This window comes from Rutilus rutilus (genome assembly GCF_951802725.1).
Source record: "Rutilus rutilus genome assembly, chromosome: 25".
Taxonomy (NCBI): Eukaryota; Metazoa; Chordata; class Actinopteri; order Cypriniformes; family Leuciscidae; genus Rutilus; species Rutilus rutilus.
In genome coordinates this window covers 1,157,033-1,183,804 of record NC_140229.1, presented here as the reverse complement: position 1 = coordinate 1,183,804, position 26,772 = coordinate 1,157,033, and the positions used below count along the sequence as shown (strand labels likewise).

Sequence of the window (26,772 nt, the reverse complement as noted above, 5' to 3'; positions counted from 1 at the left end):
TTGCATTTGTCATCCGTCACCGTGACATCAAGTGGACTTTTGAAGCTGAAATAATGAGTGGATTAAGCTTGGACTTGGAATAACTAGAGGAATAACATGAATAACTTTCTTGTCGGAGGATTGTAATGCATGATCACAGCCAGTCAGGTAACGTTAACGTTAGCTGCTACAAGGAAGGGAGAGGAGACTACTACGCTTCCATGGCTCCTTAAATTAGGTAAGACAAAAAGTTGTATTTTTCGCAACAGGTTTATTGACTTGTAATAGCAGTTTAAGGTGGAATATATGACAATCGGGTCCAGTCGGGTCTGTGTCTTCCCGGCGGTTTCGGGTCCAGCTTTCAAATAATAGACGGGTCCAGGTCGGGTCCGGTTAGGCATTTCTCGGATCTGCACGGGTCCGGGTCCAGCTTTTGAAATAATAGACGGGTCCGGGTCGGTTCGGTTTAGCACATTACGGGTCTCTTTCGGGTTCGGGCACGAATTTTTGGACCCGTGAAGACCTCTACTGTGAGGGAAGTAGGCTACCTTATACGCTGAGTTTCGATTCATTTATGAGACAAGCTCCAGTTCACAAGCTCCCCCGTGTCGTGATTATTTATTGTCTGCTATATTTACTTCTTATTTATTAAATCCAGACAATTGGTTGATGAAACATTGATTAAAATTAAGATACAATTAATACAAAACGAAATTCACTTTAAAAAAAGGCTTTGTGCTTTCTGTTTGAGGTCTCTGTGAAAGTTTTAAAGCAGTCTTTAGTGCCCCTTTCAGAGCGCTCACATGCGTAACATTGTTTTTTCCTCATAAATGGGAACACGAAAAATAAAATAAAATGAATATTTTATGTTCTGTGGAGAGCCAACCCTTCTTCATCCGGTGGGTAGTATTACTTTTGGTTTGCGCAGTGTAATTCACAGAATTACTAAAAAATATTTTGCCACCTAAAAGTTAAACATTTTTTGTGTCCCGTAACGCATGTGTAGCCAAGGCTATTTCCCTCATATTAAATATAAAACGCATGTGTAGACTGATATTTTTCTAATGCCTGGACTCCTTTATTAAGGGAGTATGGATATATAAACAGTTTCAATATAATATTAAATGCATTTTCTGAGAATTTATATTTCAGGTTTTGACTGCAAATGTCCCGTTTATAACGCTGGAATTGCCCAATATTAAAGAATTTATCCTCAACTAGTTTTGTGGTGTAGGTCTACGTATTGTATAATGTTAACTTCAAATAAGGGGTGTGTCGCGATTCTGCCTTCTCACACCGAGACACAGGTTCGTGGATGTGAGTGTAGCGATTTCGGATTCATATTGCATATTGTTACAGCCCTAATTATTAGAATATAGACATTAAGAGAATAAATTGTTATGCAAGTACTTTTACTTTTAATACTTAAAGTACATTTAAAATCAGGTACTTTTTACTTAAGTAGGGTTTTCATTGTGGTACTTCTACTTTTACTAAAGTAAATATGTCTCTGGTTATTTGTACTTTTACTTAAGTACTGAGATTCAGTACTTCCTCCACCACTGTCTAAAACCAAGTCTTGACCCTCAAACAGGCCTTTAAAGGCTCTCAGAAAGTGAGGACCGGCCAAAATGTCCTTTACTCTCTTTGTCCTCACTCCAATGGTCGAAAACTGGTCCTCACAAAGATAGCTGTACAAGTACACACACACACACACCAGACCAGCGTACCTGTGCAGCCTGCAGTCAGCAGGGGGCGTCTCAGCAGGTGACACACACACACTCACACATACTCACTCCAGACCAGTGTACCTGTGCAGTCAGCAGCCAGCAGGGGGCGTCTCAGCAGGTGACACACACACACACACACACACACTGCAGTGAGTCAAGGGGAAATCAGACGCATTCAGATCACACCAATCTATGTTTTTATTGAATCAACTGGCCAGTCTTAAGGGAAAGTTCACCCAAAAATGTAAATTCTGTCATCATTTACTGGCCATAATGTTGTTTCAAACCTGTATGAGTTTCTTTCTACTGCCGAACACAAAAGAAGAGAGTGAAGGATGTTGGTAATCAAACAGTTGACGAGTGTTCGGCAGTAGAAAGAAACTCATACAGGTTTGAAACAACATTATGGCCAGTAAATGATGACAGAATTCAAATGTTCAATTCTTCTGACAGTTTATGGACTCTTTTTCACGACTGTGGCGTTTCAACAGTTAATAACATGTAAGACTAGCAATGTTTTTTATATTTTCATTTTTTAAGATTTTATGTACATTTATAACATTATATTTGGTGTTTTCTTACCTTGGCACTAAGATGCAGCGAACTCTTGCTTCTAATGTCTGAGATCAAACTTGACATCTTTCTCTCTTCTGACTATCGTAATCGATATCCATTTTTCCTCTTTTGGAAAGCAATAGAAACACTATAATGTATTTTTTTTCCTTTTGCACTATAAAATTGTATCTAACATCTTCTGCTTCTGAGACGCATGGACATGTGAAAGGGTCCATCACTGAGCTGCTACTGAACACACTTACTTCTGTCTTCCTGAGTGTTTATTGAGAGGCGATGGTGTGTTTCAGGCGCAGACTGTTCAACAGGTCCAGCATGTGTATCAGGCACAGGTGCAGTACGTCCAGGAGGAGAACAACAGCGTTTACACCAATGGAACCATGTGAGTGTTTCATCTCAAACACATGTTCTCACATAGGACTTTAAAGCGGTGGTATAATGCCCTATTCACAAGATGTAAAATAAGTCTCTGATGTCCCCAGAGTGTGTGTGTGAAGGTTTAGCTCAAAATACCCCACAGATATTTTTATATAGCATGTTAAAGTCGTCACTTTTTGAGGGTGAGCAAAAACACACCGTTTTTGTGTGTGTCCCTTTAAATGCAAATGAGCTGCTGCTCCCGGCGCAGGGGGCGGAGCTCAAAGAGCTGGTGTCATTTTACATCACACAGACATGCACTGAAAATGTAAAAAACTTTTAGCCTTTTATGTTCAAACCGGAGTCAGACAATGATGGAGAGATTCAAGAAGAAGTGACAACATGTAGAAGCAACAGGACATTTCTGAATGGTTAGTTGATGAATTTATGTAGCTTATGTGTAGTTATCTTCTAGTCATTGATTAGCATATTCTGTCTTGATAATCTATAAATCGTGTTCAGGGGGCGGGGTTTATGTAAATTCTAGGGTTGGTGATGCCACCGGGAGTAATGTGGTGTAGTCTCTACCAGCCGTTTGTTGTAGTCCTTAAAAAGTGAATTATTTAAAAGCAAATATCTCCCTTTGCTTTGAGCGTCGTAACTTTGCAGATGTTGTTTATGCTCAAACAGCAACATTACACACTAACTAAAGCTAGAAAAGTCAAATCATAATCAACCACCCCTTTAAACATGTGCCTTAAAGGGATAGTGCACTTAAAAATGAAAATTCTGTCATAATTTACTCACCCTCATGTCATTCAAAACCTGTATGCACTTCTGTCTTCTGTAGATCACAAAAGATGATATTTAAAAAAATAAAAAAAAGTTTCATAAATAGATTCCACATTCGACACGTCCGCCATCTTGAAACGGTTAACATGACGCTGTTCATCACTCACACTAATCAATGTATTTCAATCGGAAACGTCACTGTAAAAACCACAGAGCGGGAAAATCCAGATGAAATGTAATGACCTTTCAGAGGTGAGAAGGGCATTATATGATCTGGTTTCATTCCCATTGACTTCCATTGTTTGTTTTTTCAATGGGAAATGGAACTGTTTGGTTACCATTACTCTATCTTACTAGTCATACTAGTTTGGAACGACATGAGGGTGAATAAATGACAGATTTTTCATTTTTGGGTGAAATAAAATTTCCCTTTAACGCACACACATCAAAATGGTGCAAAATAAAGGCCCGTTCTCAACAATAACCATAAAGATACAAGGTGTGCAAACTTATGCATTATTCTATGATGTTTTGCAGTATAATAGTGTGATTAGTGTGTTCACTCCTAATAGAGTAAGTGCGTTTAAATGCTCTTAATTAACCCAAAAAATGAAGTGTGGGGTGTCGAACACTTCATGCACTCGACGGTCATGACGGGCTGTTGTGTTTAGAGGCGAGCTGTGCGTCACTGAGACTCGATGGTGTTCAGTCGTCTGAAAATGACCACAAGTATCAACAAGTGGCGATGAAAACACCTGAAGTGCTTCTGCTCTCTCCTTCATATTTAGACATTCGCTCCGCAAGAAGCCAAGATCTTTTAAATTGGCTATTATAAATAACGTCATCAGCCGAACGGAGAGAGCACGCATCAGAATGGCAATCAAAAGCAATGTTCTCCATAAAACAGTTATGCTTTGGTGATTTCTGTATCCATGGAAACAGCACTCTCACCTGAAGATGAAAGGATGGGAACTCATCAAAACACGACTTATTATGTTTCTCGAGTCAATTAAAGAAAAGCGTGCACGCCGATATAAAGATGAACATGGCAGAAATCATTCAAGATTCTTCTGTCACTATACGAAGGTACAGCGAAACTGGAGCAATACATGTAACTGTGCTGACTACACATCTCATTTAAATAAATACAATTTAAGTAGAATTTTAAAGAAACAATACGATAATAGCCAATATACAGTCCAATACGTCAATAAACAATATGCCATAATCAATACAACGCAAAAACAATACACACAAAACCAGTGCAAGCCAGGCGAACGGTCACATGTTGCACTGCATGATACTGCACACAGTTATCAATTCACCAAATGTGAATAGTGTAAACATAGACACACTGAGATATATAGGGGGTGTTGTTCACCTTATGTGTGTCCCTGGACCACAAACCCAGTCTCGAGTCGCACGGGTATATCTGTGGCAATAGCCAACAATACAGTGTATGGGTCAAAATTATAGATTTTTCTTTTATGCCAAAAATCATTAGGATATGAAGTAAAGATCATTTTCATGAAGATATTTAGTACATTTCCTACCGTAAATATATATAAAAAATATATATATATATTTGTGTGAGTGGATGCAGCACAATCGCGAACTTAAATGAACAACTTTAAAGGAGATTTTCTAAATGTTTCGATTCTTTTGCTCCCTCAGATTCCAGATTTACATATAGTTGTATCTCGGCCAAATATTGTCCTATACTAACAAACCACACATCAGTGGAAAGCTTATTTATTCAGCTTTCATATAATGAGATATAACATGCCCCCTCAGATAAGTGCATTTCTCAGTTTATGAGTGTGTGTGTGTGTGTGTGTGTGTGTGTGTGTGTGTGAGCTGGCAGTGTTCAACCCCTGTATGGTGCTGGGGTAGAAACTGTTCTTGAGTTTATTGGTCCGCGATTTGATGGACCTAAAACGTTTACCAGACGGCAGCAATTCAAATAACTGAACATTTAAACTTTAAAATATTTCCTGCTCTGAGACAGCGCGCGGTGTGACACCGTCTCCTAACCAGACGCGATGCGATTCCAGCGACAAGCAGTTTGTCTGTCCACACCAGAAGCGGCGCGACTACGAGATGCGTCAAAATCAATCAAAACCCACAGCCAATCAGAACATCGTGTGGGAGGAGTCAGCCAATCAGAACATCGTGTGGGCGGAGTCTCGCGGCACTAGAGAGTAATCTTGAAAAATGGATAAGCAGCTACATAATCAAATTCACAAATATTACACCATTTAAACATTATTAAAAATACGTACTGAGTTACTAAAACAATCTTTGTCAAAGAATACACTTGTTTGTCCACAGTTTGAACGTTCTTGTTTCCATGTGTTTAATTTGAAGATCTGAGGTGAATTATCCACGGTTGCTTTTACAGCCACAAAGCTGGAGCACTAGATGATGTTCAGAGTCACATGACACGCTTTTAACATTAAATAAAGCACATAACCAGTGCCTGAGATTATCATCGCCACACTTTGTGTTTGTTGTTCCAGCGCGACGTCTCAGAAAAATAGAAACCGTTTCTAAAATAGAATCGTCGCGTGTCGCCGTCGCGGCCGGTTAGCACAAACACTGATTAACATGGAGAAGAACCTTTTATCGCGCGTCGTCGCGTCCGGTTAGCACACGGTGTAAAGCTCCTTTAGGGGAGGTTAAGGGCAGCCAATGATTTGCCAATGAGAGTGTAAAAAGCAGCACATGTTCTTGTTTTATTGGCAGACGGACGTATTCATATTCAGAACCGCAGCTGTACAACCAGAACAGCGGCGGGAACTACTTCGACACGCAGGGCAGCTCGGGTCAGGTGAGCGCGGTGGTGACCAATCACAGCATGGCTAACAACGGGAACGGGAACGGCGCTCTGGGAATGGGCCTATCAGGAGGCCAGATCATCAGCAGCTCTGGAGCTTATCTGATTGGAGGAAACTCCATGGATGGCTCCGCCCCTCACTCCGCGGCTCAGACCACCAGAGCCTCCCCCGCCACGGTGAGCACCAATCACATCGCTCTCAGTACACGTAATCAGATTACCTTTTCAAGTAACTAGTAAAGTAACGCATTACTTTTTCAATTCACAACAAAACATCAGTATTCCTCAGAACGAATGAAAACTTCAGAATTTAGGTGAGAAAAAGTAACAGAAAATTCATGTAACGCATTTCTTTTCATAAAAAGTAACTAAGTAACGCAATTGGTTACTTTTTTGGGGAGTAACGCAATGTTGTAATGCATTACTTTTAAAAGTAACTTCCCCAACACTGCTCTTAAAGGGACAGGCACACACCAATCTTCATTTACTGGCGCGACCTCAAGCTGGTCCACATCTGTACGAGTTCCTGTCTCGTGTTGAACATCAACATAATCAAACAGTTGCTGACCCCGCTGACCTCCGTAGGATAGATACACAAATACTGTGGAAGTCGATGGGAAATTAAACTGTTTGGTTGCCAACATTCTTCAAAAGATCTTGTTTTGCGTTCAGCACAAGAAACTCATACAGTTCTGGAACATGATGGGTGAGGATGAGGATTTGTGGGTCCCTGTAGCCCTCATGCTGTCTTCCAGTTATTTCACCCGGAGAGGATTTGCTTTTTCCCGAAAATGATAGTTAATACTAAGTCAACTTGTTTTCTTTCAATTAGCACCGGTTTTGTATTTATACAAATAATAATAATAATAATAATAATAATAATAGTAAATTTTATTTATATCATCCAAACGTAACACCAATGTCATCTTGGAGAACAATATTAAACAAACAATACTATGATTTACAGTAAGACACTGGAAGATATAAAATACAGACTCGATGAATGTGCCGTCATTAAAAGGCCGGTTTAAATCGGTGAGTTTTAAGGCGAGATTTAATAGATTTTTGGAACTGATTGATTGATTGATTGTAGCTCTCATTGATCTGAGCTCATGAAAAGGCAGCCATTTATTCTCTTTTACAAAGAACCAATTTATATTGTAGAAAATTTATATTATAAATGTGTGAAATAATTTCCCCCCCAACAGTTAGACTTGATTATTGATTAATTTAAATATTTTTATTATTATTCAAATTAAAACGTTTATTTATTATTAAAACGTTTTTCAACTCACATTTATTTAATACCACATTATTTCATATTTAATTTAAAAAAAAAAATTTTTATTCAGATTAAGTTGTTTTGAGGTGAACTTGAGCTCAGATCCACGAGGCGAGATGCAGAAACCTGCGCTAGCTGAAAGATAACAAGCTGACGAAAAGATGGAACCCAATAGTTGCATCATGAGAGATTTAGAAGCTGTTTTTAAAAGAACGATCATATTTCTGTGGTAAATCTGAGGGTTAAACACAAGGGTTAATCAGAGATGTGCGTGTGCTAATTAAAGCCAGTTTCAAAGATAAATAAAGAGCCTAAAACACACTTTTGAACCAAATACTTCAATTTAAATCATTCATTCAAATGAATTGTCAATCTGAATAATTATACAAAGCTGTTACCAATCAAAGTAAATTAACATTTTATGTGATAATGGGTTCTTTTTTTTACCTTATGTTTTTATATGTGAAAGTAAGCTATTTCAGTGAGCGTGCGTGAGCTCAGAGTCATCAGCTGGGGAAGTCATGTTCATCTCTACTGCGCTTAATTCAGGACTGATTGTTTCTAAGCAGCTTCACTGTAATAAACGGGAACATAATGCAAACTTCATTAAATATGACACACATTCAAGTTCTGCTGTAAAGCAGCGTTTTTAGTTCAGTAAACAGTAAAACTATTTACACTACAAACCAGTGTGTTTACAATATAAATATTAAAATATGAGAGCAAATGCCAGTTTACAGCATAACGGACTGTTTTTGTACGGCTAAAATAACTGGAAGCTGTTAAAGCTCCTACATTACAGATAAAGTGGAGAGCAACACGCATGCACAAATACTGATCGTTTTCAGCATTAAAAGCACGAGTTTAAATAAAGCAGTGCTGCCTTGTGATTGGTCCAAACCAACGCAGCATGTTTGAGCATCATGTGATGTCTTAAAATATTCCCTATGTAGGGTTCGGCACAGAGCCGCTGCACATCTAGGCCTAGATTTCTTTATTATAGGATGTTATAAGTTATATTGCTTCATTAATGTTGTCAACCACCTTTATATTGTTACAGTATGTAAATGAACATTTAGTTTATAAAAACTTCTGTATTTTTGTATCCCCGCTCACAGACAGCCGGATCAGGCCCAGTGCATTATGGGTGTTGAGGTTCTCCAACCTTTTTGGGAGCTTCACAGCCCTTTGTCTGTAATCGTGAAGCACCGATGTCTGTGGAGGCTCGTCTCCGCCACTGAATAACACATTTTACAAGATAATTGCAACTTTTTAATCTCACAATTGCAAGATATAAGGTCAGAATTGTGAGATAAAAAGTCGCAATTATCTTGTAAAATGTGTTATTCAGTGGCGGAGACGAGCCTCCACAGTTTTCACTGCAGCTTTTAATGTTGCCAGCAGTGAATTACACCTTTAATTTCTAAGTTTGTATATGAAGACTTCATTATCAGTTTAATGTTGCTTAGATGTTCAGTTCTGACTCTGAGTGAAGGTTTCCAGAAGCTGGATCATGAGGACTGTGTGTGTGTGTGTGTTGGTGGCTGGGATGCTTTAGTCGGGTCTGTTTCTGCTGCTCATCTCTGGTTTCAGTGCAGCTCTTTCGCTACTGCCTTCATTTGATTTCCCCTCTTTTTGTTTTGTTCTCCTTTATTCTTTTGCTCTTTGGTCTATCAGATTGAAATGGCGATTGAGACGCTCCAAAAGTCTGAAGGTTTATCCAGTCAGAGAAGTTCGCTGCTCAACAGCCATGTAAGTTGCAAACACGCACAGCTTGGCTTTGCACGTCTCCTAGCGTTCTGCTTCGGTACTTTACGCTTTTCTCCGTCTCCACGGGTTACTCGCTCTCTCTCTCTCTCTCACACTTTCTTTCTTAAGGTCGTTCACACCACGGAGATTAATGATAACGCAAGTCCACGGCATAACGATAGCAACAGAGAGATCACTGGAGTCACTTTCAGAACTTTGAGGAATGATAAAAACACCGACAGCCAATCAGAATCCATCCTGCTTTAACGAGCTCCAGCATTTAATGCGACAGACGATGATTTTCATCTGAAAGCAAACGTTATAGGCTATTTCACAATCAAAATAACTCCATCTAACATCCAAGTTATACACATTTAAGCATCTGTTAATTGCAAATTTGTGCATTTTCCTAAAACAATATATTAACTATATATTGTTAGTTTAACATATATAGACATAATTACAGTGCTATGCATAAGTGAATACACCCATGCTAAAGTTGACTAAAAAGAGGAATAAAAAAATCATCTTTTGGAAATTGAACTTAATGCCTTAATTTAAAAAATTAGGAAAAATCCAACCTTTAAGGACACCAATTTTCTTTGTGAATGAATAATGTATCGTAAATAAATAAATGTTCTTCCTTAAAATACAGGGTGCATAAGTTTGGACACCCCTATGTTAAATTCCCATAGAGGCAGGCAGATTTTTATTTTTAAGTATTTTTATTTATTTTTTTGTTTAGGATACTATGCATCCTGATAAAGTTCCCTTGGCCTTTGGAATTAAAATAGCCCCACATCATCACATAGCCTTCACCATACCTAGAGATTGGCATGGGGTACTTTCCATAAGATCATCTCTCAATGCAAATCAAACCAGCTTTTAGGCTAACTGAAATAAAACCATGACAATCTCTAGGTATGGTGAAGGCTATGTGATGATGTGGGGCTATTTTAATTCCAAAGGCCAAGGGAACTTTATCAGGATGCATAGTATCCTAAACAAAAAAATAAAAAAAAATACTTAAAAATAAAAATCTGCCTGCCTCTATGGGAATTTAACATAGGGGTGTCCAAACTTATGCACCCTGTATTTTAAGGAAGAACATTTATTTATTTACGATACATTATTCATTCACAAAGAAAATTGGTGTCCTTAAAGGTTGGATTTTTCCTAATTTTTTAAATTAAGGCATTAAGTTCAATTTCCAAAAGATGATTTTTTATTCCTCTTTTTAGTCAACTTTAGCATGGGTGTCTAAACTTATGCATTGCACTGTATATAATTGTACATAAGTGAAAAGGAGAGTGATAGTGTCACCTTAAATTGTTCATTATGGCTTTTCTTTTCTTTGTGGAAAACTGCTTATGTATTATAAAATTAAATGCATAGAATTGAGTGTTGAAACGTTTGTATTTGACAACTGTAATTTCTATTGAAAATATTGAAAAGGAAGTGACAAAGGAGATGGATATGCAGATGTAAAGTGAACACCGAGAACTTGATCTTATTAGATAAAACACATGTGGACAGTTTCCCTTTGGGGACATTTGCAGTTTGAAAAAAGGGTAAAATATCAATATATTTTATTGCAAATTTAAAAATAAATAAATAAATAAATAAAATCACAATAATATTATATAATGGCTTAAAAAATCATGCTAATATCGTATAATGGAGCCTCTGGTGATCCTAGACACTAATGTTTCGTTATCGTCATCGTTCTTGGTGTGAACGGGCCGTTATACTGTGCCGTTTAAAACAGTCACATGATCAATGACACTCATTACTTCACATTTCTTTGCATTCTTTAAATTCGATGCAAAAAAAACAATCTTAAAAATGTCTATTTCCAGATTTTCAGACTCAGACTTTTTAAATGGCACTGTATTTATTAGGTTATGCAAGTTCTATTTTAGTGTAAAGTTTGTTTTTGTAATTTTTTTCATGAATGGACTTTTATGTGAAATATTGCAAGATGTTCAGTGATTTGTTCTGAGGTTATAGGTCACGCACCAGTTAAACACACCGGGATAGATCACGTCCTTCCAAAACCTTCCGTAGAAACACGAGATGCAGTTTGATTAGGGAAGTGTAAAGTGAGTGTATGTGACGCGTTTAGCGGTGTTGTTCACAGCTGCAGTGGCTGCTGGATAACTACGAGACGGCCGAGGGCGTGAGTCTGCCCCGATCCACCCTGTACAACCACTACCTGCGCCACTGTCAGGAGCAGAAGCTGGACCCGGTCAACGCCGCGTCCTTCGGGAAGCTCATCCGCTCCATCTTCATGGGCCTGCGGACCCGGCGCCTGGGAACCCGGTAACAGCTCCAGCTCTCCTCATCAACACTAGCGCTGGGCAGAGAACACACACTTCACAGAATGTGGTCGATTCAAAATTTATTCTCAAAGGCCACGAATCGTTTTTTTCTTTTTTATATTTATTTATCTACTAGTGCTGGACGGCATGACCAAAAATCCATATCACGGTATTTTTCTAAATTATACAGATGTCACGGTATATGACAGTTAGAGATGCACGATATATCGACCACATATCCATATCAGCCGATAAATGGTCATTTTTAATGCTATCTTTATCGATCCGATAAGGAAATTTGTCTGATATATTAAAGCCGCTAAAAATTTTTTTTTATTTCCTTCAGCGGAGACTCTTCAGATGCGATCCGTTCATCATGATGGTTTTGAATTACTTGATATTATTGGAATCACTTCGAAAAGGAAGATATAGTTCAGTGCACAAATCTGCGTAATATCATTATGAGAATACGACTGTAAAAGAATGTTGTGAACTCGTTCGCCAGTGTTTAGCGCGACGAGCGCGTTGTGGCGGTAATAGCGAGAACGATTATTAAAGCCTTTATGACAATCACAGGCATGCCACTATTCTGACTTGTCCAATTTTCCGCATACATTTTTCATCTTGCATCAAAATCCTGTCCATTCACTGTACGCATTTGAAATATTGATTTGGGTTTTAATGTACCTAAAATAAAAAGTTTCATATGCAGGTTTGTGGCTCTTAAATTCTTTTTATCAGTTAACCACTTATGTTCACTGTTGTTTTTTATAAATATAGGATTTGTATTAAATCTATATTCATTGAGTCGAATCGAATTGAGAGCTTGTGAGTCGAAATCGACTCAAATTGGACCATCTGAATCGATACCCGGCCCTAATCAACACATGCCGTCTTGTTTTCTCTTCTTGAGTTTAGAGGGAACTCGAAGTATCATTATTACGGGATCCGTGTGAAACCGGACTCTCCTCTGAACCGGTTGCAGGAGGACATGCAGTACATGGCGCTGAGACAGCAGCCCGTCCAGCAGAAGCAGAGGTTAGTGTCGTCTCCGTCGAGCATGTGCAGTTTCTGCTGTTTATTTCAGTTAAAGTCCCCCTGTAGTCAATCACTGCATCCCTTAAAACTCACCTTTGATCACCAAAATGACATATTTAAATCTTTTTTCCTTGAACAAAATGTCTTCATGCCTTAAAATATCTTGAATGTAACTCGACACCCTCGCCTCATTTAGTATACACGGTTCTATGAATATGCAAATGAGCCCCGCCTCCACTCACTCACTCAGCTCAGAGATCCACTGGTTGACGATCACACGTTGATCTGATTGGTTACAAGGTAGTTTGTGACGTCAGAAACACCAGCGATTTCAAAGCGTGTGTTTGAGACTGTCTTTGGTTCACTGCAGTTTTAAGGAGGAAATACTCAGCAATGGTGTCGACTTATGAACTTACACATGCTTTGTCTTAAAGCAGATTAAAAACACCACATAGACACATAAACAACATTAAGAGCTGGATTTACACCACAAGGGGGACTTTGATACACTAAACAACATTAAGAGCTGGATTTACACCACAAGGGGGACTTTGATACACTAAAGCCCAAAAGTTTGGAATAATGCATTTATTTGATCAGAAATAAAGTAAAAACAGTGAAATATTATTGCAAATGTAAAGCAGCTGTTTTCTATGTGAAGAATCCTGAAAAATAAAGTGTATCATTTCCATAAAAATATTAATCAGAAATGTTTCTTGATCATCAAATCATCATATTAGAGTGATTTCTGAAGGATCATGTGACACTGAAGACTGGAGTAATGATGCTGAAAATACAGCTTTGATCGCAGGAATAAATTACACTTTACTATAATATATTCACATAGAAAACAGCTGATTTACATTGGAATGATATTTTTGGAATCAAACATTTGTCCGGTAGTGAAGTCACGGCTCATTACGCATCTCTTTTGTCCCGTCTGCAGGTTCAAGCCAGTGCAGAAGATGGACAGTGTTTCGGGGGAGAGTTTCTCCAGCGGGGGGCAACACACACCCAACGCAGCGGAGCAAACCTTCATCGCTCAGAGCCAACACCACCAGCAGTTCCTGGGTAAACACACACACACACACCTCGAGCTCAAGTCATGTCTTAGAGCTGATCTGGGGTGTGTTTCCCGTACACCGCCGTAACTCGCTCATTAACTGTCACAGTACGCTGCATCGTTGAAGGAATCAACTAGCTAGTCACGACTGTTTCCCGAAACTATCGTCGCAAATTGGTCGTTCAACCACGTTGGTTAATGATGTCACGCAGGTGCTGGAGTAATAAGTAGAGGTCGACCGATTCACAGGTTTTGCCGATATATCAGTACCGATAGTTGATTGGTGGAACTAGGGCTGGGTTAAAAAAAAATATTGATTTCTCGATTTTAATCAATTCTCATTTTTACGAACCGATATCGATTCTTAAATCCCAAGAATCGATTAGTCATCCTGTTTTCAGTTGATGAATGAATGTAACATTGTAGCGCATCCCATCCGATAAATCGCAGTAATCTTTGTGCTTTGTTATTATTGATATGAAACAAAGTCTCAGATTTCAAATTACGTCCATTTTCTCACGAAATTCTAAAACATAAATAGCGTTTTGTCGCTGAGGCGTGAGATCGCTCTGGCTCAGCTCTAGAGAAGCACATGATCTTCTCCTCCGCCTTAATAACACCAGTTACAGCGCGAGATAAACATGAATGAAAGTGTGTTAAAGATAGAGTACAACTTATAGAAGTCCGTATCCGTATCGCTCAGTGTTTCAACCGTGGAAAGACGTCAGTAAACAATGTCATGTAACGTCACATTTACCTCAGAAAAACCATGTGACCATAAACTCGTCAGTCAGCGAGAAACATTAACTCTAGAGAGGAGCATTCTGCTAAATATATGCACCATATTACATATTCATAATTTTTAATGTACTTCAATATTTAATGCATGTTTGAATAAATCTGGAAAGTTTTTTATGACAGCCACCATTTAAATGTTTATATAATTTCATTTATAAAAATAAATAAGTGTATTTTAAATGTTTGTATACAAAGTTTATTTTTACCTTCAATATTACAGTGGGCTAATGAAGGCTATAGGCCACCACTGACTCCCATAGTTTACAGCATTAGTGAAGAGATTTGTTTTCCTTGAGAACATTTGCCATGTGTTGCACCTGATATCCAAAATAATCAATATTGAATTGAATCGAATCGTAATTGAAATCAAATCGAATTGTGAAATGTGTGTCAATACCCAGCCCTAGGTGGAACCATCGCCATCGGCAAAAATCCACACCGATAGTTTTTCCGGGATGCGTCCGTTGCTGGAGCGGCTGAGAAGTGTGTGCTGTCATTCCACAGAGCGAGAGCGCCCTCTAGAGGACAAATAAACTATCACTGGCTGAGTTGTTAACGTTAACACGCGACGCAGCGCAGAGATCACACATTACACGGAGAGCGCTGACACTTCAGATCCGCATTTAAAACGCAGACAGTGAAACCGTGTGAATACAGAACACCACAGTCCATGTTGCCATATCATTATAAAGTCATTTGTTGTCTAGATGCTGCATTAGCAGAGAAACAACAGCAGTGTGTTTGCCGTCGAGGCTGAGAGGACATTAGTACCTCGAGCGCTCAGTGTGACAAAAACACACACACACACCTGACCCATGTTTAATGTCGCAGTTGTTACCATCTATTTCCTTTAGTTTATATCCAGCTGGTCACTTTTATGCGTTCATTAGCCGGCGAAGTTGTGTATTTAAAGCTAGTGACGTGATTGTTTTCTCAACACTGATGTGTTCATGCAGCCGACAGAGACAAACTAATCAGAAACGCATTCGATTCTACTCTTTTTTTTTTATCACTGCAATACATCTTGTTATTTTGATTAGATAATCATCAAGTGTTCTAATATAGAAGCAAATAAAGTGAGAGACTATACCGGTAATATACATTTATGCAGTTTTAATGCTCTGGCCTTTGCAGATATGGCCATCTGTAAGCACAGCAGACTCTTTGGATTTATATGAAACGGTAACACTTTACAATAACTAACTACGGTTAATAAATGTTGTAGTATTGTTCATTGTTAGTTTGTTGATTTCAACATTTACTAATACATTTTAAATTTTTATTTGATCTGTTAACCTTAGTTAATGTACTGTGAACTAGCATCAGTGATCAAGGCACAGTTGTCTTGCTGAAATATTAATACATGCTGTTAAAAAAATATATATATTGCATAATGCATATACTAGTTCATGAAAGCTAGCTGATACATCCTCGTTAACAAATGGGACTTGCAAAGTGTTACCTATGAAATTTGCGTATGTTTCTATATTATAGCTAAAGAAACCTGTAATATTGTAATGTTTAAATTATTTTCTGTCGAATTCGTTCTGTAGAGCTTTTTATTTTAATATATTCATATTTATATATTTATTTCATGCAGCACATTTCAGCTCAGCACTGCATTACTAGGAGTGTTATGGTTTATTCATATCCAGCATCCACATTTTAGAAATATCGGTTGATTAATCGGTTATCGGCACGTACGGGCAAACCTAAATATCGGTATCGGTAATATCCACTATCGGTCGAGCTCTAGCAATAACTACTTATAATGAAACTGTTTGAGATGAATTAACGCTCGATGTTTTGCTATAAATTACAGACATGCATCTGAGGAATATTTCTCATTTTTCTCTGTTATTTCCAGATTCAATCAGACTAGAGCTCGTTCACACACACTCTTCAACAACTACACTTCAAATCTCTCCACACACTAAAAGACGTGAATGACATTTGTATGTATTCTGAATAAAAGACACAGGTTGTACTGAATTAAAGCTTGATTATTTTGCTCAAGATGAGGATTTATTGAGTCATGAAAAGGTCGAGATCTAGATCTGTTGTTCCGAACACAAGTTTGCGATGCTGTTTGCGAATGTGCGTGGGAACGATGGTTTCGGGAAACACGGACTCGTTGAACTGCTGATAACGACAGAACTTGCGAACATAGTTGTCGAACGATGCTTTGGGGAAACGCACCCCTGAATGTCCCCTGTGTGATGTCCCTGTTAGACGGGTCCAGAGCTCTGCCGGAGTTTGTTGAGCTGGACCTCGGAGACATCGAAGACATCGGCCTGGAGGACGTCAAAGCCCTTCAGACGCTGTACAGGGAGCACTGCGAGGTCAGTCCATCAGCACAAACCACCCTACACTGCAAAACATGCTTTACTTACTCAGTACTTTTGTCTGGTTTCCAGTCCAAATATCTAAAAATTCTTACATCAAGATGCATTTACTAGATGAGGAAAATGACATAATATATTATTATTATGTCTTTTCTGGGGAGAGAAATCAAAATGAAAAGTTGTTGCAAAAAAAAGCACAATGATCTGCCAATGGGGTGAGAAAAATAATCTGAATTCAAACAGAAACAAGATTATTTTATAATCTTAAGGCAGATCATTTTGCTTGTTTTAAGCAACAACTCACTTATTTTGATTTATTTCCCCAGAAAACAAGGCAGAATATCTTATGGCATTTTACTCCTCTAGTGAACGCATCCAGAATTAATTATAAGTATAATTTGAGGGCTTCGGGTAATTTTGACCCGCGAGGGAAGGATTTGTTACAGAAGCCGAGGGAAGGATGAGGGTTTCATAGGGCGCTAGTTACAGTCCAGTTCTCAGCTTAAAGCGATAGTTCACCCAAAAATGACAATTAGCCCATGATTTACATTTGTTCATTTGGCTCGAGGTCATGGTGCAAAGGACCCTAGGTTGATTTTACTCCGAACCCTCCCCTTAAGTCTTGTTGAATTACAGTTTAAAGGTGTTGTGATCATTTTCACACGCAGGCCATTTTGGACGTAGTGGTGAACCTTCAGTTCAATCTAATCGAGAACTTGTGGCAGACTTTCTGGCGCTATTCTCCCTCCAACACCGTAGAGGGCGTCACCATCACAGAAAACAGGTACGTGACCCCGATCACCTCTTCAAGCTCAGTAGATCTAACACACGATTCCTGACATGTGACTGTCGTTAACGCAGTGGCGTGAGCGAGATCGAGGGCCGTCTGCCGAGCAACACACTGATCCTGCTCTGCCGGAACGATGATGTGCTGAAGTGGATGAACACATGTGATCACCTGATGTATCAGGCCCTCGTCGAGATCCTCATCCCAGACGTTCTGAGACCCATTCCTAGTGAGTCCATTCATTAACATGCTTTTTGTATCACACTGCAAAAAATGCTTTTCTTACTTAGTATTTTTGTCGTTTCCAGTCCAAATATCTAAAAATGTATAAAAGATATTATGTCTTGTTTTCTAGGGAAATAAATCAAAATTAAGAGAGTTGTTGCTTAAAAAAAAAAGAAGAATAAGAAGAATAAGAAGAATAAGAAGAATAATGCTGTTTCTGTTTGAATTAGGATTATTTTTCTGACCCCATTGGCAGATCATTTTGCTTTTTGTGAGCAACAACTCTTCATTTTGATTTATTTTCCCAGAAAAGACGACATAATACCTTATGGTCTTTTACTACTTTAGTATTTTTGTCTTGTTTCCACAAATATCTAAAAAATTCTTAAATCAAGATGCATTTACTAAAGAAAGAAAAGCACTTTTTGCAGTGCAGGATTCGGGTTTGAACGCGAGTGTACTGTATGAATGCAATTAAAGTTGGACATGTATGTCCAACTTTATATTAAGAGATGGGCGATTAAAGTTACACATGCTACAAAATTTTATTAAATCTTCTGCTCACCAAAACTGCATTTATTTGATAAAAAAAAAAAAAAAAAAAAACAGTAATATTGTGAAATATTATTCCAATGTAAATCAGCTGTTTTCTATGTGAATATACAGTAAAGTGTAATTTATTCCTGAATTTTCAGCATCATTACTCCAGTCTTCAGTGTCACATGATCCTTCACAAATCACTCTAATATGAGGATTTGATGATCAAGAAACATTTATGATTATTATCAATGTTCAAAACAGCAGTATTTTAGGACTGTTTGATGAATAAAGTTCAAAAGAACAGCATTTTGTAACAGTTTGGTGTAATGACAAGCCTAATTACTATTTGGATATGTGAATCACTGACACCGTTAAGTGATGCATATAAATGAATTTCAATTGTATCGCCCATCCATATCGCCTAAGCAGTTACGTTTTTCTTATTGGTTGGCTCTTGGTCAGGATTAGCTTGAAAGTATGTCAGACTGATGCTGGTTCCCTCTCGTTGGAGCTCTTGTGGAGTTTCAGATGATATTAAATGACCGTATCTTTGGTGTAAATCTAAATCGCCATCTGCGTTCGACAGGTGCCTTGACTCAAGCCATCCGTAATTTTGCCAAAAGCCTTGAGGGCTGGCTCACCAACGCCATGAGCAGCATTCCCCAGAGGATGATCCAGACCAAGGTGAGAGTACAGAGGGTTTGCACTGACATCAGTGTCTCGCAGGAACACCGAGTGGCAGAAGAGCTGCTGAGTGACTGGATTTAATAGAGGAAACTGAGAAAACGCCAGTAAAACAAACGATTATCAGTTTAAACTAAAGGTTGGACTGGATATAGTGTTTCTTACAACTTACCACAGATCCAGTGATCATGGATATGGACATGAAGCAGGAATCGTGTTTCCTGACATTTATATGAGCCCGATTTCCACGCCGGAGAAATACATAAAGCACATTTGCCTGTGAACGCTTTATATAAACACAATATAGGTCTAAATCCCCCCCCCCAAAAAAAATTAGTCGCGTAACGTTGAGTGCACCTCGCACTTCACGTCATAGAAGAATGCGCGAAAGCGCGCGCACCCGTTACAATGATTACTAATCAGAGCTTTTCTGTTAAAAGAAAATGTTTTCTACCCTGTCTTTTCAGTAGTATCTGGCCATAACCATCCACGCGCGCTCTCTCTACATTGTTGAAGAAGCGCGGATGATCTGAAAACACAGACAAGCTGGAGTTCAGCGATCTTCATTTGAGAATATCTGTCACGAGCCGCTTGCGCTGTTTGTGCGACTAAATCTGCGATCAAAATGCAGGCTGATATACAGCAGTGTTTTTAATGTCGATCATTATGCGAGCAAGAATGCAATGTTTCCCAACTATCCACACGATTTCAAATGTGACATTGATTTTATACAACAGTAAAAAAAAAAAAAAGAAAAAAAAAAAAGGGTAACATTAAGTGATGTACTAAATTTTAAACAGGCTTATTGCTCTATTTTGCAACAAAATCTGTGGCTTTGACAAAGACAATGAGTTACCGCCACCTACTGGCGATTTTAATATATTTTTATTAATATTAAACGTTTTTTAACATTGAATATTTATTGAACATTGTTTTATTTAAAGCATTATTTATTTTTAAAAGTATTATAAAGGTGAAAAATGAAATGGAAAAATCGATTAAATGGGGCAAATATTGTCCCTTAATGAAAAGATGTGACTGCAGTCGTGGAAGAGTACGGCACTCTAAAAAATGGAGAACTAAGGAAAAGGGATATGTAGAATTGCACAAGTGCTACTGCTAAAGAGTGCAATGTCAATACAGCCTGTTAGCTTAATTTTAATTTCTCATAAGCTTAATCGAATTGGCCTAGAGAGAATATGACATTTTCTGTCTAAAGACTACATATAAAATAGTTACCAAAATTAAAGTAACTGCAGTTTGACTAAAAGTAATGACTAAAAGTTGACAACAAATGCAAACACATTTCGTCAACTAAAACTATGAAAGGCAGAATGACTCAAATGTGACTAAGACCAATAAGCATTTTCGTCTGAAGATGAAGAGTAAGACTAAATCAAAAATGGCTGCCAAAATTAACATTGGCCTACACACGTGCACGCTACAACGCTGATGCGTATGTATTAAATATGACTGATAATTTAAATAAAATGTTTTATTTAATTCAAGTAGCCTACTTGTACATAATTATTTTTTAGGGTTTAAAATGTATACAGATTTGACATTTTCCCCTCATACTTCTGTCGGAATTGGTACGAAGTTGGCATTGAATTTCATTTGAAATGGTATTAAAAAGGTCTTAAAAAGCCTTGAATTTAAGTTGGAGGATCCTGGGGGTACCCTGTATATCAGTGTTATATATATATATCATCATATCGTCCAGCACTAAAACTGGTGTAGTTTTTTGTCAGTGTTTATTTAAAAACATGTAATTATGCACTCAGTGTTTCTGCCACTCAGTGTGTGTAAACGCAGTCACTCCGGCCGACGGTGACGTCACATGCATACACTCTATAGACAATTACCAGCGTTTTTACTGCATTACTGCAAACTAAAGCAGTTGGTAATGAACGCCTTTGTCTACCGTGGAAACCCCTAAGAGTGAGTCTTGTCTTGCGCAGGTTTCTGCTGTTAGTGCCTTCGCTCAGACCCTGCGCAGATACACGTCTCTGAACCACCTGGCCCAGGCCGCGCGTGCCGTCCTGCAAAACACCTCACAGATCAACCAGATGCTCAGCGACCTCAACCGTGTGGACTTCGCCAACGTGCAGGTACGTCACATGATCCATGGCATCCGTCCATATAGAGATCTATCAAACCAAAAATGAGCCATTGGCTCCTCCCCTAGTGGGCGTCATCAGGTTTCATATTACAACATTTATTTTCACTACTTTATCAAAAATCTTTTTTTAAATCTTGACAAAACACGTTGTTGGAAAGATCCGAGTCTCGAGGTTCCATATTTCGTAATAGAAGGGATATTTGGACAGAAATTTATTAATTTGTTACAGGAAAATGCATTAAAAAAAATAATAAAAAAAAATTTAAATGGAATGTTGGTTACACCCGGTGGCTATTTGTGGTACTGCGCCTAAACAAAATGTCAAAGGAACTTTAATTTTTGTGATAATTTCAAATTTGGAGCACAACTTGGTTAAATATATGGCTTTGATTTTATAGTAAAAATTATTTTGTATTTTTTTTAGTGCAGTGCATTTGATTTACAGTAAATCTAAACTTTCATACTTTCATCTTTTGAAGTGCTTTCACTTCAGTCAATAATCTGCATGTAAAAGTAGTCATTAAGCAGATCCAGTGTTGTGATGTTGTGCCTGTGCTGGTGTGGTACAGGAGCAGGCCTCGTGGGTGTGCCAGTGTGAGGAGGGTGTAGTTCAGCGCCTCGAGCAGGACTTCAAGGCCACCCTTCAGCAGCAGAGCTCACTGGAACAATGGGCTGCCTGGCTGGATAACGTGGTCACCGAAGTCCTCAAGCCGTTCGAGGATAAACCCTCCCTCCCCAAAGCGGCTCGCCAGTTCCTGCTCAAGTGGTCCTTCTACAGGCAAGACCGTTTCAATGCTTGCTTTAATTGTGTGTGTTGAATCCATACTAGGGCTGGGTATCGATTCAGATGTTCCAGTTCGATTTAGATTCTAAATTCGATTTTCGATTCGACTCAATGAATATAGATTTAATGCAAATCCTATATTTATAAAAAAGAACAGTGAACATAAGTTTACAAGTGGTTAATTAATAAAAAGAAATGAAGAGCCACAAACCTGTATATTAAACTTTTTTTTGGTACATTAAAACCCAAATCTATATTTCAAAAGCATACAATGAATGGACAGAAAATTGATGCTGAAAATTGGACAAGTCAGAATAGAGTGGCCATTTATTGTGGCCAGCCTAAGGCACACCTGTGCAATAATCATGCTGTCTAATCAGCATCTTGATACGCCACACCTGTGAGGTGGATGGATTATCTCGGCAAAGGAGAAGTGCTCACTAACACAGATTTACACCGATTTGTGAACAATATTTGAGAGAAATGGCCTTTTGTGTACATAGAAAAAGTCTTTGATCTTTTGATCAAAATAATATGAACTGTTCCCAATCAGTGACAGAATGGAGAGGAAAACCTTGGGAGAACCCAGGCTCAGTCGCTCAGTTCTCCTCTGGCCAACGAGCGAACAGTGTATGATTATGATTCAGGCAGCATTACAGGTCAGAAGTCAGACTGGATCAGAACATTCAGAATAAGTAAAAGTAGGCGGAGCCTCAGAGCCACACCCACTTGTTATACCACAGACCAAGTGAAGGTGTTAACTAGCCAGAGCTGAAAGAACTCCAAACAAACTTAATTTTCGCCTGATTTTGGTTTATATGACACCAGTTCGTGAGCCTTTAGAGCAAAGTGCCAACAGAACTTTTAACTTGCCCGTTTTATCGGACTCTTACAGCTCTATGGTCATCAGAGATCTGACCCTTCGCAGCGCTGCAAGTTTCGGCTCTTTCCACTTGATCCGACTGCTGTACGACGAGTACATGTTCTACCTAGTGGAGCACCGAGTGGCCCAGGCCACGGGAGAGACGCCCATCGGGGTGATGGGAGAGGTAACGTGTGTTTAGCTCAGCATGAGCAGTGAAGTGCTGTCACGTCAGTCTTTCTCTCTAATCGCCATTTCTTTGTGCCACTGCAGTTTCAGGACCTGAACACAATGTCACCTGCCAACATCGACAAAGGTAAGCTAGCCAAAGCTCGGACTGCAAGCTGAGACTCATTTCAGTGTTACGCAATTACAATCCAGGCTAATAAGCCCAGGCACTTTAGACCAGTAGGAGACTACTGCTGGATGCTGGATGACCCATTACTGTAAAAACACTGTTCTGTTTGTGTTCCTCCATCATAAGACAGTCTCTGCTATATGAATGCTTTTATCCAAAGCGACTGAAGAATAGAAGCGATTCATCATAAAGAGAAGTGCTAGTAATACAAAGTTTCAAAAATCCTGCAAGCTAGAACAGAGAGGGATTAAGGAATAGTGAAAGCAGAGAAGTAGTTCTTTCTCAGAAGGAAGTGCTGGGAAGGAAGTTGTCTAGGATTTGACGGTCAAGATTTGGGCTGTCACTTTTTATTCGATATTCGAATATGCATTCGAACATGACGTGAAATATCCTTAATCGAACTACAAATAAACTATCTGGTTTTTAAAGTGCCATGTGTAGCGCATATTTTACAGTCTATGATTAGACCGTTTGCTTTTTATTTTATAGTTTGCCATCTCATCCAGTAGCGGGCGCTCTAAACGTATTGTAGCGTAGGCCCATAGAAACTCAGTTAACGCTGTGGTAAACATTCAAAATGTGTTTTTATATTTATAAAACATGATACAGGTAAGCAACATCACACGACCAAGAGTGCTGAATACCAGCACGATTGAAAATGTGACACTGATTTCATACGACAGTTCAATAAACTAGTTAATATTAAGTCACTTACATTTTAGACACAATATTGATTGTTTTTGTTCTATTTTAGCAGCGAAAATAGTTCCAAACAAAGATCACGGCAGAACCATAACGCCTCTGAATGATTCAGCTTTTTGAACGAATCAAAGATTCAATTACAGATTCATAAACAACTGCCTCATTCCTGAACGAATCAGTCGTTTGAACAAATCGTTTGAATTAATGACTCAACGACTCGCTCATTAAGACGGTCACCTGCCGCCACCTACTGGTGGTTTAGTTTCGCGTTCAAAAGTAAGATTCTTTCCAACATTCCTTATTTGTATATCCAAAAAAAAATATTTAAAACAACCTCAGAACATTATTTCATTCAGTCGTAATTTTTTTGTGTAAATATTAAAGTGTTTTAGCCCTTCAGTGTCTTATTATTCTAATTTAATTTATTGATCAATTTAAAAATGAAAGATGAAGCATATTTAATAATAAAAAAAAGCCCTTTATAAAGGTAAACATAAATATTCAGATTTAAATACGTCAAAGCTGATGAGAACATTTCTTCAGAATAAATTAGATTTACAACATGCACACAAAAAAGCACCTGGACAAGCACATGAAAAGGCTTCATTTCGAGCCCTGAAACACTGAATGAAAGGGTTCTTGTAAATGATTGTGTGCCTCTTAATTGAAAATGTCGTGCCTTTTAACTGAAAGCAACATTGTGATGTCCGACAGATGACGTGAGCGAGATGGACAGCGATCTGGACGAGGACATCGAGGAGTCGGACGAGCCTCTAGCGAAGCGGGAGAAAGCGGAGACTGAGGTGATTCAGGTGCTTCAGGTCGGAGCCATGGAGGACGGCACCAGTGCTGTGGTGGGAGTCGTCAATCCCAGCATGCTCAGCGCTTTACCCCCGACCGAACACATGCTCAGCTCCACCGGGACCAGCACCATCCGCCACGTGGGAAACACATACGCCTCAGTGTGAAAGCCTATCCGTTTCCCTCTCATCCCATCCATCTCTATCAGTCCCATAGAGATTGAGAGCATTTAGGCCACGCCCACACCGGGGGGGGGGGGGCGATCCAACCGTCTCCATGGACTCTGTATCGTGTGAAACTGCATCCTTGTCATTTCTGACTTATAACAAAAAACAAAACAGCGTCTGAAAGCTGCAGTGTGACGAGGTGTACAGCAAACAAGCCAAAAAACCCAGAAATAAGCTTTTATAAGCTGTCGACCCCAAAAAACAAGCGTTTAAAGACACAAAAGTGGATACAGGCCAATTGAGACAGAGCAACGTGATATATTACTCTGAGAACTAACGTAATCGGCGACAGGATAGCTTAGCTTACAGAAATATAATATATAAGACTGACATATTACTTCAATGAGCTCATTATATCTCTTTAATTATTACATTGTTTAAATTAATACATTTTTAGCTAACTGAGATTTGTACATGTACATTTCTGTAATACATAAGTTAGACAGTTTCCTCTGATAACAAATCACTCTAAATTGTAATGTGGACTCATCATTTCAAAGCAGCTTTACAGAAAGTGCACGTGTATTGTGAAAAGCGCTATACAAATAAATGTGAATTGAATATTTGTCGTATTTTCAGTGCATTCTGAGTGTCAGGATCCCACAATCTACCCATTCGGTCCAGCCTATATCCACTTTTGTGTCTTTAAACGCTCTTTTTTGGGGGTCGACAGCTTATAAAAACGTATTTCTGGGGTTTTTTAAGCGTGTTTGCTGTACACCTCGTCACATAGCAGCTTTCAGACGCGGTTTTGTTTTTTGTTATAAGTCAGAAATGACAAGTAGGCAGCCTCACACAACACAGAGTCAACGGAGACGGGTGTGGGCACGTGGTTTTCAGATTATGACGCGTGTCGCTCTGTCTCCATCTCTACATCTGTCTGCGAGACATCATGGAGAAACACGACACAAAGGTCCCATAAACTACTAAATCAATATAAGGATTTGACGAGATGCTGATTGTAACGTTTAAAGCCCTGAAGTTCATAGAAAACTCAAATCCAAGCCAGGGAAAGGTTAATTCTGGAAAATACCATTTGCCTACTACTACTAGTCACTATATTTATCACTTCTCTATTACTGTACTGGTCATTGTTTACAGTCTTTTGTTTAGAACGTGTAATTGGCCAAACGTGTGCTGTTGAACTGTGTGCTGTGTGATTAGGGAAGGTCTCGCTGTATAACTGTGCTGCTATAACCCAAGCAGGCTTAGACACGTAATGAGCTTGCCTTTTCACCGTCTTTACTTTGCAGTCTGAGTGTTTCCAATTGCCTTCTGTTCGTAGATGTAGTCGCTGGGTAGCTTGAAGAGGAGCGTTTGTCGTTGTACATAATATGCTGCATGTGCGAACCGTGTCGTGGGTCTGGGGGTTTTTTTGTACCGATTGGACCAAAAAACACAAGAGTGAGAGACAACCGGCTGTCCTTCGTTGCCTCTCGTTGCAGAGCGAATGTCAGGGATTTTATGTACCTCGGGTTCATCTTAGTGCCTTAACCCAAAACAACAGCTTTTCATTTCGTCTGAACTGGTGAAGGTTTGCACTGACAACCAGAGAATATTCATATAGTCTAGCGTAGACATCTGCCACTGGACTTAGTGATCCGACTCTTGATCACGTTCAGGATCTGTCGCTCGATTATCGCTCCCTATCCGACGTCAAGGCCCGTGTGTGTGTGTGTGTGAAAGCGTGAATTTGGCCGAGGTGTGTGTGTTACGTGTGTATCTTGTCGCCCTACCTCACAAAAAAAAAACACAAAATGTGTTTCTTCTTTGCCGACCCGTCATTTTAATTTCACATCGGTTGCCCTCCAAAAATC

At 38.9% G+C, this 26,772-nt stretch overlaps 1 protein-coding gene across 2 annotated transcripts in view; it reads left to right on the top strand.

The window, feature by feature from the left end:
• rfx3 (regulatory factor X, 3 (influences HLA class II expression)) overlaps positions 1–24,998 on the top strand; it is a 38,701-nt gene extending 13,703 nt beyond the window's left edge. The window contains exons 3-17 of one of the 2 annotated variants that reach the window (XM_084400040.1): positions 2,573–2,664; positions 6,177–6,444; positions 9,227–9,301; positions 11,439–11,620; positions 12,538–12,657; positions 13,604–13,728; positions 16,751–16,860; positions 17,532–17,647; positions 17,725–17,879; positions 19,002–19,099; positions 21,061–21,210; positions 21,791–21,999; positions 22,901–23,054; positions 23,141–23,183; positions 24,642–24,998. In XM_084400040.1, the coding sequence (XP_084256166.1) occupies positions 2,573–2,664; positions 6,177–6,444; positions 9,227–9,301; positions 11,439–11,620; positions 12,538–12,657; positions 13,604–13,728; positions 16,751–16,860; positions 17,532–17,647; positions 17,725–17,879; positions 19,002–19,099; positions 21,061–21,210; positions 21,791–21,999; positions 22,901–23,054; positions 23,141–23,183; positions 24,642–24,895 (2,151 nt within the window). In that variant the 3' untranslated portion in view covers positions 24,896–24,998. The remainder of the gene's footprint in view (positions 1–2,572; positions 2,665–6,176; positions 6,445–9,226; positions 9,302–11,438; positions 11,621–12,537; positions 12,658–13,603; positions 13,729–16,750; positions 16,861–17,531; positions 17,648–17,724; positions 17,880–19,001; positions 19,100–21,060; positions 21,211–21,790; positions 22,000–22,900; positions 23,055–23,140; positions 23,184–24,641) is intronic. The other variant, XM_084400041.1, reaches the window with a different exon arrangement.
• The last annotated feature ends 1,774 nt before the right edge of the window (positions 24,999–26,772 follow it).